General features: G+C 47.7%; 1 protein-coding gene across 1 annotated transcript in view; it reads right to left on the bottom strand.

Annotated features, from left to right (window-relative positions):
* Positions 1 to 11,793, bottom strand: part of RPH3A (rabphilin 3A) — a 74,294-nt gene extending 62,501 nt beyond the window's left edge. Inside the window, exon 1 of the mRNA XM_065417786.1 lies at positions 11,717 to 11,793. Coding sequence (XP_065273858.1) covers positions 11,717 to 11,793 — 77 coding nt within the window. The remainder of the gene's footprint in view (positions 1 to 11,716) is intronic.
* Between the last annotated feature and the right edge of the window lie 451 nt (positions 11,794 to 12,244).

Genomic DNA, 12,244 nt, shown 5'->3' with positions numbered 1-12,244 from the left:
CTTCTATTGCAGTTTGCAGATCACAAAAAATAAATTTAACAGGGGTGTGGTGACAAGTAATTTATTGCCAGTAAAGATTAACACTTGCAAAGAGGAACAAAAAATAGGAGGCCTGTTTCATACAGAGAAAAGCAATTTCCTTTCCAAAACTATTTCCATCATTTCAAGTTAAGCAAAGGATCCAGTTACATTTTATACACTATTCTTTTCCTTATTTGTCAGCTAGACTGTGCAACACCACAATGGCCTCCTTCTCTTGTCAGATATGATCCCTGCACACAAAACATTTCATTTTGTTTAGATTTTTCTTAATTGTTATCCTTAACATTTCAAAACATCCCATTTGAAACAAAAAACTGCTTCCAAGTGATTGTAGTTTGTAAACTTATTAACTACCATGTTAGTTCTGTATGTTAATGTTCTGCACAGAAAGAGCTAACTAGCCACGAAAATTGCTAATGATGGGAGTAAGCAGACTTTTAAGAGAGCGGTTAAGATCAGAAGTTTGTTCTCTAGTTCCCAGTTCACGTGCCGGTATCGCATCAGGAGAGATTACAATTATATCCCCTTTCTGCACAGCAATTTCCTAGGCAAGCTGTTTCATTGTGTTTGAAAAATAAACAAGCACAGATTCATCTCTGTGTTGGGGGTGGGCGGGAGGGAAGGTCTACAAGGAAAACATCTGTCAACATTTTATTAAACATTCCACTGCCTACGTTGAATTTCAAACCCTATTATAAAGCCATGTTTTGTAAGCACATGGACGCATCATACTTCAGGAATCTCAGCCAACTAGTCAGTTAAAGTGATGGTCCTATTCAACCACTTAATGGAGAGTGAATAATCCATAAGATGTCCCGAATGATCCTACAGAACTTTAACACCCCATTAGGGAGCCCACCATTTTTCTTGCTTGAACTGTTAATGCCCTTCTAGGGAGAGATATACGCTACACGTTATCCTCCAGTTGGGAGAACAGACTTGAAGGCTGATGGGCACAGTGCAAATATTACTAATCCCCAAGTGCAATCAACAGGAGGTGCACAGCTCAGGTAGCAAGATAACCAAGGCTGAATTCAGTCTCAGGGCCTGTTCAGCACACGTCTGGTACAGAACACACCTGGATTGACTGGCAATGGAAAACAGGTTGCTGATGGGTTCTTGCACTGAAGGGCATGGTGCTGCTGCTGGCAAACCACTCAGTCAAACTAGCTGCTCTTTACTTATTTAGGTTTATTACTCCTGAGGGCATTCTGCGCCAACACATTAAAAATTCTGCGCCAGAAAATTTAAAATGCTGCGCACAATATTTTAAAATTCTGCAAGTTTTATTTGTCAATAAGTAAATGCAGAGGCTCCAGCATGACAGTGCACAAAGGGGGGAGATCACCCTGCAGCCTCCCCACCCCCGATCCCGGGGACACGGTCTCAGTGGTGAGGCTGCATTTGACACACCACAAGGCCTGGACCTGTCCCAGAAACACCCTGGGGCCCTGCCCCTCTGCACCAGGCGCACGGCAGGCAGACAGGCTCAACCAGGGAGGATCCAAGCGTGGAGGGGCTCAGATCTGGATGCACAGAGGCTCGTTGGATGGGGGGCGGGGTTCCAGGTGCAGGAGCAATGGGACTCTGCAGGAGCTTCCATGTGAAAGTGGTTGGGGCTCAGCGGAAGGGTCGGGGTGCTGGGGGTGTGGGACTTGGTGGGGTGGGGGTCTGGGTGCAGCTAATTGGGGGTCAGTGGCATGGGGTCTGGATGTGAGGGCTCAGGGTGGTACAGGGGTGTGGGGCTCATCAGGGTGGGGGTTTGAGTGCAGGAACCTCAATGGGGGTGGTCTGGGTGCAGGGGTGGAGGTCTGGAGGCAGGGGGTCTGGGTGCAGGGGGCTCCAGATGCAGGGGTTGAGGTTCCATGGGGTGGGGTTTGGGTATGGAGGGCTAGGGGTTCTGGGTGTACAGGGTGAGGCTTGGTGGGGGGGTGTGAGTATGGGAGGTCCGGATGCATGGTGGTTGGGCGGATGGGGGAGCAGCTCCCCATACAGTGACCCCTCCCCTCCACAGCTGAGGAGCAATGGGGGCAGGAAGCAGGGGAGCATGCTGAGCTTCTTGCAGCTAGGGGAGGTTTCTGGGGGTGTGTCTGACACAGCCCTAGCCTCTCCTTGAAGGGGAAGAGGAAGGAGCCACTGGCTGGGGTGTCCCCAGCCCTGCAGTGATTTGCCTTGCTGACGGCTGCTCCAGATGCCTGAAATGATGTACCTGCACAGCTAGGGAGTGGTGTGTGACTGCTCTTGCAGCTTCCCTGTCAGAAAGTCATTTTTCTGCGGGGAAGCAAAGAAATCTGCAGGGGATATTAATTCTGCACACGCGCAGTGGCGCATAATTCCTCCAGGAGTAGTTTATATGGGACATGGAGAACAGAGAGCACCTAGCCAGGGCTCCAACTGCTTTTGCCATCACTGCAGCCCAAGCAAAACTGAAACCTATTAAACCTCCCAAAAGCACCCAACAAACAGCTACCATCAATGCACCCCTCCTTCCCCACAGCCCTGGGGAAAGAGGTGCACTTTGCAGCCCACTGTGGAAGGCAACAGCCGTGGGCTATTTCAAATCAAGGGGCAAGAGGCGAATCCCACATTCAGAGGCTCTTAAAGACAATACTTTGGCAGCTGCTTCCTCCCCGTTAGACCGCTGGGACTCTGCTCAAGCACTTCCACTGACCATGGCTACAGCTAGGGTTGGCCGTGCCCCAGAACTTCTGTTCCATGGGAAGTTCTGACATTTTTGATTCTTTCCAAGCTGAATCGGAATGAAAAGCTGAAAATTTTGATATTTCCAGTGGAACAAAAATTCCAAAAAAACCTCCAGTTTGGGATTTGACCTTTGATAAGGTCAAAAGTTTCATTCCAATAACGTCAGAGCATTATACAATTATTAGTTTAGAATGTAAAAATCCAAACAAAATGAAACATGACTGAAATGAGAAAGCTGCAACAGTTCATTCAGACTTTTTCCGGTTGAAATTAACACGTTCCTGCAAAACATTTTGATTTTGACTAACCAGCATTTTCCAATGGAAAACTATTCCATAAAAACAAAATAATTTGGCTGGCTCTCCCTATGGTGGTAGAGCACAGAAAAAGGCCGTCTTCTCAGGCAGACAGGCCCCCAAGCCGCTCAGGGTACATCTATCCCAGAATAAAGGATCCACTGCATGGCCATGGCTGGCCCAGGTCAGCTGACTCAGGTTTGCAGGGCTCAGGCTGGGGGGCTAAAGATTTCCGTGGAGACATTCGGGCTCAGGCTGCAGCCCAGGTTCTGGGACCCTCCCCCTTTGCGAGGTCCCAGCACACAGGGTCCATCCCAAGGCTGAACATTTACACACAACTTTTACAGCCCCTCACCCTGAGCCCCTCAAGTCCGAGTCAGCTGGCCCAGGCCAGCCATGGGTGTTTAACTGCAGTGTAGACATACCCATAGGGCTCTATAGGTCAAAAAAAATCACTGCCTCGGACTCCACCCTGCAGCCAGCCGGTCTGCATAGAGCCCAGAGCACTGTGGCTAATAGCCATGTATTGGAAGCTATTTATTTTTCCACTGTGATGGGAGTTGATATGTTTCCTCTAGAGATGGACCCAAGCTTTGATGTTTGGATCAGGATCTGAACAGCCCCAAATTCCAAGGGTATCTGGATCAGGGGGATGGTTCGGTACATTACAAAGAAGGGCCAGATCATGTCAACATTTGGAGGGATTCAGAGCCAGGATTTGGGCTCCACCCATCTCTTTGGTAACCAAGAGCAGAACCTTCTAGATTTCCTGCTCCCTCCAGACCCTGTCAGCAGGGTCTCACTGGTGCAAATCTCCACGAAATGGTTAGTGTCTCTTATCACACAGCCACAGCATGCAACCAAGCCCCTTGTCTCAGCCTTAAGACTTCAAATAACTCTCCCTGTCCCATTCAATTACGGAAGGCAAGAGCAGCAGGATTGCTCAGCTGAGCTGCCTGCAGTCTAGGGGGATGACAACCCAGAGCAGATTGCGAGGTAGCTGCAGCAGCAATACAAATTGCTCACACCCTCCGTGCCAACGGAGGCAGAATGAGCAGCTGCCGACATTCTGTATGGTGCATAAGGGGAGAGTGGGGAGGGGAGACAGACTTCTATGAATTTATAAGGCAAGAAAAACACAGTAACACACTCTTCCTAGTCCAGCCCAGAAGCAAAGCCATGATAGACATTTTGCAGTTCATCAGCAACTATTTCCATAAATCTTGCTGCGTTGCCACATCCTCTCCGTTTGTGAGACCAACACAATCAGCATACTGGTGTTGCGTTAGCGGCCAAGTTCTGCTGAGCATTTCTTTTCCAATCAATACAGAAAGTCTTTATTTTATGCTCTCTTCAATGATGCACTAAATATTCCACTGAACTTCTTCATTAATAAAACAGAACTCCCAACAAAGGCCCCGTGATGGAGTCTAACCAGAGTTTCTAAGACTCGGGGGGATTTTCAATCCTGTGGTCCCCAGAACACATTTTCCCCCTTCTGCACTATTCAGCAGAATAGCTAAGGCCCCTATGAGAAACACAGCAGATTATGCACTCGCGAGGGAGGGAGGGAGGGACATCAATTACACAAACTCTGCATATGTGCTGCTGAAGTACCTGGCAAATCAAGGCAAGCTAACCTCCTTACATCAGGACCGACAGGATAAAGCTATAGAATTTACAAGTGCCATTGGGAGAGGAAAATAAATACGAATTGACTGCCCTTGAGAACACCAACAGCTTGCCAGGAAAAAAAAAATAGTACAGTAACTCTTCCTTCTTGCCAACAGCTAGGGTTGCCAGGCGTCCGGTTTTTGACCGAAACACCTGGTCGAAAAGGGACTCTGGCTGCTCCGGTCAGCACTGCTGACCGGGCCGTTAAAAGTCCAGTCAGCGGCGCAGTGGGCTAAGGCAGGCTCCATGCCTGCCCTGGCTCCGTGCAGCTCCCGGAAGCGGCGGTATGTCCCTTCGGGCGGCCCTACGGCGGAGGGGCCAGGAGGCTCCACGTGTTGCTCCCACCCTGATCTCCTGCTCCGCAGCTCCCATTGGCCGGAAGCCGTGGCCAATGGGAGCTGCAGGTTCGGCATCTGCGGGCAAGGGCAGCGCGTACCATGCACCGAGCAGAGCCACCTGGCCCCTCCGCATAGGAGCCGCCCGGAAGGACATACCGCCGCTTCCGGGAGCCACCTGAGGTTTGCACCATCCAGAGCCCGCACCCCCTCCCCGTCCGGAGCTCCCTCCTGCACCCCAAACCCCTCATCTCTGGCCCCACCCCAGAGCCCGCACCCCCTCCTGCACCCCAACCCCCTGCCCCAGCCCAGAGCCCCCTCCCACACTTCAAACCCCTCAGCTGCACCCCTCAGCCTGGAGCCCCATCCTGCACCCCAAACCCCTCATTCCTAGCACCCCCCGCACTCCAACCCCCTGCCCCGAGCCCCTTCCCGCACCCCAAATCCCTCATCCATAGCCCCACCCTAGAGCCCACATCCCCAGCTGGAACCTTTACCCCCCACCCCAACCCCAACCCCCTGCTCCAGGCCAGTGAAAATGAGTGCGGCTAGGGGGGAGTGAGCGACGGGGGGGGGGGTGGAGTGAGCGGGAGCGGGGCCCTGGAGAAGGGGCAGGGCACAAAATTTTGCACACTCAAATATTGACACCCTCCCCACCCCAACTTTGGGAAGAGCTTGAGTCAAGCTACAAAATTACAGGGATTCAGATCCTGGGTTTGGGCTCAAGCCCGTGCCTTGCTGTGGGGTACCAAGCACTCATTTTTACACAAAAAAAGTAATTCCGGCACCCAAATGTGGGAGCTGGATGGCCAGCTTCCTTACCCGCACATGCAAAAAACAAACACAAAAAAACCTGAGTTTCTGAGAATCCAGAATCCTAGCCATGAACAATGTAGTAGCTGCCTATGAGAATTTGCCATGTCAAGGTTAGGAAATTTCAAGTAGTCAAAGGCTGCACGTAGGCTAAATCTGCAAGTCAAAGGCTCCTCCAGCACGCCAACAGAAAGCAATGGCTTCATCGGAAACTTTACAATCTACAACACTGGAAATCGCCCATTAAGAAGTCCCTCCATAGGCAAGCCCCTGTCTTAACCAAGTAGTTTAGAGTATCTCCAGGTAACTTCCCCTACAATTGTACAGGACTGTGGCATAGGCGGTCTGGCCTAGCAGTCACAGCTGGACTGAGGTCTGGCCACCAGGGACAGGAATCACTAGGCTGGACTGGAGGCATCGCAAGGCCAGGTCCATAAACAAGAGCCAGGAGATGAGGTGAAGTCAGGCATTCAATCTGTGTGGTTCCCCAGGCCAACCACTGGGGTTAAGTAGGGGCACTTGGCCAATCACAGGGTCACAGGGTACTGTCACTCTGGGTCTCATAGGCGGTACTTCCTGTGGCACCTACTCTTCACAGTGCTCCCTGGCTAAGTCTCTGTATGATCTCCTGGTGGTGCTTTGGGCATATCAACTTCCCCTAGACTATGCAGACATGGGTTCTAGTCCCTGGGTCCTTACAACAATTTTGTTTGGTTGGCTATTGACCCATCTCTGCTAGACAAGTGGGGTCTAAATACTGCCATGACTTACATGCTGTACAATCTCGACCCTCGCAGCTCCTTTGGGCAGGCTTCTCTACTAACATCTGCAGTTCCATAATGCAGGAGACTCAAAGCTGGGCCAAGTGTATTTCATCCCAGCCTTGAGAAGAAAGGCTCTCTTGGGGGTTTACAAGGGAAAGCTAGCAAGAGGGCTGGTTTCCCTTAGATTAAGGACATCTAAGGGGCATTGCCTGTCAGACTTCAGTGGTTGCTCCTGGGGGCATGTAGAGGGAGGTGAGCCCTGTAATTCTACAGCCGCTCAGGAAGATATTTGTTGGTGGAGATGTAGGTCTAGCTCCTCCTGCCATGCATCTGAGAGAGGACGGAGCCAGGTGAGGAAAGGGAACAGAGAGGAGTGGGGGGGGAGCGATAGCTCAGTGGTTTGAGGGTTGTGAGTTCAATCCCTTGCAGGGGCCACTTAGGGATCTGGGGCAAAATCAGTACTTGGTCCTGCTAGTGAAGGCAGGGGGCTGGACTCAATGACCTTTCAAGGTCCCTTCCAGTTCTAGGAGATAGGATAGGATATCTCATTCTCCTCTCACACCGGAGTTGCTCCGTTCACCTTCACAGAGTTGCACTTGGTTTACCACCAGTGAAAGGAGACCCAAGGTTTTTGAAACCAGTATTTGGAACAAGGTTCTCACAACTTGTAGGCTGCAAAGCACTAAACAAAAACAAGCATTCATTTACAATCTTAAATGAGACTGTCCCTAGATTCTCTACGAGTAAAACCTTCCAGTGCATGCCAGCACCCAGCAATCCCAAAGCGGCTGTTCGTGTATTATGTGCTTTAATTCAATAACTGCTTAGGGACTGTATCCATGTGAAAGTCACGAGCAACGTTTAATTTAACTACAGGGCAGGCAATATTTCATTTCTAGAGTCAAGGGCTGATTTTGTTTTTAGCTCCATCCTAATGAGTCTTCAGCCACTCCCCACGAAATGTGATACAAGGTGGGTAAATTAGCAGTTGCATCTGAATGGGTTAGCGACTATGAAAATGTGTAACGTAGACGGCAAGTGTTTGAAGCATCCAAGTAGTTTTTGAGGGATAAATATGATGTTTCTCTTTCCAGATGAGCAGTGCTGGATTTCAAATGTCTGATTTCTTCGTAACGTTCTCGACGTGGATATGAACCTCTCAAACAAGTATTTGTCAACATGCCACTAAGAAGATTAGGCAACAGTGATTTACAATTTGTGTTTCAGATACACACCTACTGAATTGAACCGATTCATATCAATAGATGACTGCAACATAACAGCTTCAAGCAGGAATCATTTCTATTATTTCATGCTCCCTACATAGCAGCAGCTGGAGCTCCAAACAAAGACAGCATGCCAGGGAGCAAAATATTGTGTGTCTATATAGCACAAATTGTTCTTACTACTGCTTGCAACATGTGCATTGGACACTATGTTCCCTATTCTCATGTATGGGCTGTAGGATCCTGTGCATTACACAGGTATAACAAGTAAATGTCCACTGCTCATTTTATTCTATTTCTTTGTCAAAACTGCCTTGGCTACGTCCTGCGTTAAAGTAAAGCAAGATCAGAATGGCAGATTGAGCAGCAATTTAGCATTGCACTACCGCGGAGGAGAAGGGGTGTTGTTTTTAGAAGGTCTAAGGCGTACTGACCCCAGAGATCAATGTGGCATGTTATTACAAAGGGTAGCTTACCCCATAGATTGTGGCTTATAATTAGTTAGGGACGGATTCAAAGCCCATTGTATTCAACGAGACTCTTTCCACTGACTTTGATGGGCTTTACTTCCGACCTTACAGGAGAAAAGCACTAGGAACAGGGAGACAATACAGTGGCAAAAATGTCTTGGCGGCTGCTCCTGCTGCATGCAGTTCCCCTGCAAATGCAACAGTGACTCAGCTGATATTTCTCCAATCAACACCACAGGATTAAGTAGGGGGTTCACGGTCAAATTGTTGTGCCCCAGGCTTGACTGCGTGAGCCACAGCAGTCATTCATTGACAACACTGCCTCCGAGGCAGCCTGCCCCCGCACCGCCCGAAGGGTGAGCACCACTGCATTGGCACAAGCTTCTTCAGTCCGGCCCCTGGCATTAACTTCAGCTCCACAGTCTGCAGGGCAAATTGTTTTAAATAAATAATAACCCACTCACAGGGCGTTTCATTTCTGTCTCTCCCCGCCCTAAGGGCTTCACAGAGGCTCATTTGTGCAAGTGGAACCCTAGCTAATTCAATGCATTTGGGTTAGTTGTGTTTGCCCTTTTGCAGTGATTCGGGTGTTTTAAGAGAGAATGGTTCTGATCCAGATCTCCTACCTGTGTAGAGCAGGGTGATCTACACTGGCTTTAGTGGAGCTGCTCCTGATTTACACATAGGTGAAAGGAGAGGTGGGCCTTTCAGTTTTACAACTCCGCTAGGTCAGAAATGCTGGCCAGAGATTCCCCTCAGAAGAGTGCTTTCTCAGGAAACACTAGAAGATTGTGTGTCAAGGGGAATAAATCTGGATCCCCTCCAGTTCAGAAGGTTCAGCATATCTCACCGCAAATGCCAAGAAGCCAAGATCATTTTTCATACAGACGAAGATAGAAAACAAACAAAAACAAAAAAAGACTAAAAATTTGCTTAAGCAATTCTCTTCACTCATCCTCCAGCCAGCCATGCAAGTTTGCCATTGGGGCTGCAAAAACAGTCTCCTCTGTAGCTCCCACCATCTGGAACAGCTTCCCTGTATCTCTCTCATCAACTCTGCAGGCTAGGTCTTCAGCTGATATAAATCAACGGCAGTCAGGGAGCCACACGGATACACACCAGCCAGGGATCTGGCCTGTCATCTCTCTTCAAATCTCAGATGAAGACCTCACTTTTTCTCCCTGGCCTCTGCATGTTCGTTTTTCTCTACCTGTGCTATTATTTAATGCAGTTATTAGCTCTTAGATCTGTAAAGTGCCTTGGCATGCAGGATGTACATATTACAGCTTGTACGTATGCCCAATAGAGTTGCATTGCACTACTGAGTGAGGGGACAAAGCAGAGACATTTGGGGATGCTGTGGAGCTTTTTGAAAAATTCCCTGAAGTTGCTTAAAATATAGGACTTTTTCCAAAGCTGTTATTTTTAATGACATCTCGCCTTGCCTTTGAAACCCACAAAAATGCCTCTGGGTGCAAGCAAAATACAACAGAGCAAGAAGCAAGCGGGATACTTACTGTTCCTTTTCACTGCAGGAAGGCATACAAAAAAAGAGAGGGAATAAAGATTAGGTGAGAGAAACAATGACGACAACTCATTCTAGCAGCAGTAACAGCATTTCTTGTTTCAGCCGTGATTCGAACTGACAGTTTGTCGCTCTCTCGAGACTGTTCCCATTACTCCTCCAGAACCCGCTGCAGAGAAGCAGGCTGCTGAGCCCAAGCTCAGGGCAGGCGTGAGTCATCTGGGGCCTGCACACACACCCCCACACACTCACAGGAGAGCCTACACGTTCTCCTTGCTGTCCCCAAAGACCCCGCTGCACAGGAAATGGCAAATGCATCTCAGGCACTGGACCATGATGGCCATGGCCCTTAGCAACGGCAGCAAGGAAAGGAACAGGGACAGGTCGTAACTGCTAGAGAGGGGTCCAGGATTTTACTTGGGGCCTAACAGGCCTGAATTTAGGAAAATGCAGACCTAGCTCCAAACACCAACACCAACCTATGCAAGAGGGCCTTGTATGGTTCTGAACAAGCCCTGAATCGAAATACTGCCAAGCTCTGGGGACCTTTAGATCCAGATTCTGTGTAGCCATGGTCCCATCTCCTCTCATCAAGTCCTATCAACCTTTAACTTCTGTTTTCTCTCGGCAAATCTTTCCATCCTTGCAACAGTTGATTATTTTGACTGCAGTACAGATTCTTCCATAAACAATTAGCACGACATGCTGTCCTAGAAATTACTCAAGTCATTCACACTGATCTTCGAGGCTCACTTTCCCAATGCAGTAGGTTAATACAAATCAGTGTTTCCATCATAAACTCTTTCTCCCCCTCCTGCCTCTCCCTCCCCCCCCCCACACACACACTTAAAAAAAATGCTGAAGGTTAGAAGTTGCAAACGAACTCGGCTAACAGGTCCGAGTCTTTCTTGGAAAGAAATTTTTCATGTGATCTCCTAGCCTGGGGAAGATACAATTAACACCAGTTCACCTTTTTCTTTTATAAACAGAGATGACTCCCTTTTCTGAGGGAGTGAGAGATCAGGTATGTAGAACAATGTCACTTATATGGCTCTGAGCTTTGATCAGCAAACAATTTAATTTCTGATCAACTCGCTACAGAATACAGCGAGCTCTGCAAATGTCAATGATATCTCAACATTAGAAAATAAAAACAAATCCCTGATCTATTTATAAGGGATACATCACACATCCATTCAAATTATTTGGATTTAATTCCAGAGCAAATTGACTGGCTTGATTGTTATTTTTTTATTTATTAAGGTCTGGTAACAAATGGGATTCACTAGCACAAGACCTGTTTGGATGCATCTAAATTCCACGTTCACCAGAGACACACAGGGTATGCTTGAAGTGTGAGGATTTGTTGAAAACCTCATACCATTGTTGTGATCCACACAGCTCCATCAGTGCTGACAGTGGTAAAAGTGCCAATGCAGACCAGGCCCGGGCATTTTAACCATCATATGAGGTACTCCTGTTCTGAGCAGACTTCGGGGACATGCTTGTACAAGCACCAGCAACCAGTCTATATTAGTGCTTCCTCCATTGATAGAACTAGTAGGAGATTTTCACAGACAATTCAGCATGGTCAAGACCACAGTGTCAACTTCCTATCTCAATTGCAATGGTAAACCCAGAATAACACCGTCCATTTCAAAAAGTACTGACACCAAGGTGATGAACACAATACAAGAATCTGGATTGACAGCTGGAGTTACTTGGGATTTACATTGGTGTAACAGAGTAGAATCTACATTGATTAATCCAATTTTGTATGTAAATGTCAAATACATTTTTATAGCAATACGTTTTTTAGCCACAAACAATCCTAGATTGACAAACAAACAAACAAAGAATTCCCTTACTTGGCTCTGAGGGACATCGGCCTGTCATTTGGACACATCCACCGATCAGTACTGTTGCCAAACATTGTGTCTGTCATGGCTGACTCTTGAGGCTATCTGGAAAAATAAACAGTTTGCAAGTCACCAGTAAGATAAAATATTGGATCATCTTCCTCAGTCAAGTTAAGAGAAGATACAGGAAATTCAAACAGGAGAGTCTTTAAAAATAAAATAAATTTAAAAAAAAAGGGTATTTTCCCACTGAACATTTAGATATTGCTGATGCGTTTTCTGTCCCTCTAATCCACAATAAATCTCACTTTGGCACATAAATATGTAATGTAGAGCCATACTGAAATGAACCCAGCAATGCTACTTCTTCCATAAATCTGAAAAGATGGTTGGAGATCTTGTTCATACAGGATGATTCCAGTTCTAAATGGCCTCTGTAACAACATCATGAGAATTCACTTTGCACAGCTTAGGCTCCAGATGATAGTTTACGCCTTGGCTGTGTAGCCACTCATGAGATCAAAATTTAAGAGTTTC

Source organism: Emys orbicularis, chromosome 16 (assembly GCF_028017835.1).
Source record: "Emys orbicularis isolate rEmyOrb1 chromosome 16, rEmyOrb1.hap1, whole genome shotgun sequence".
Classification (NCBI taxonomy): domain Eukaryota; kingdom Metazoa; phylum Chordata; order Testudines; family Emydidae; genus Emys; species Emys orbicularis.
Note: the sequence above shows the minus strand (reverse complement) of the source record. Positions and strands in the feature narration are given on the sequence as shown.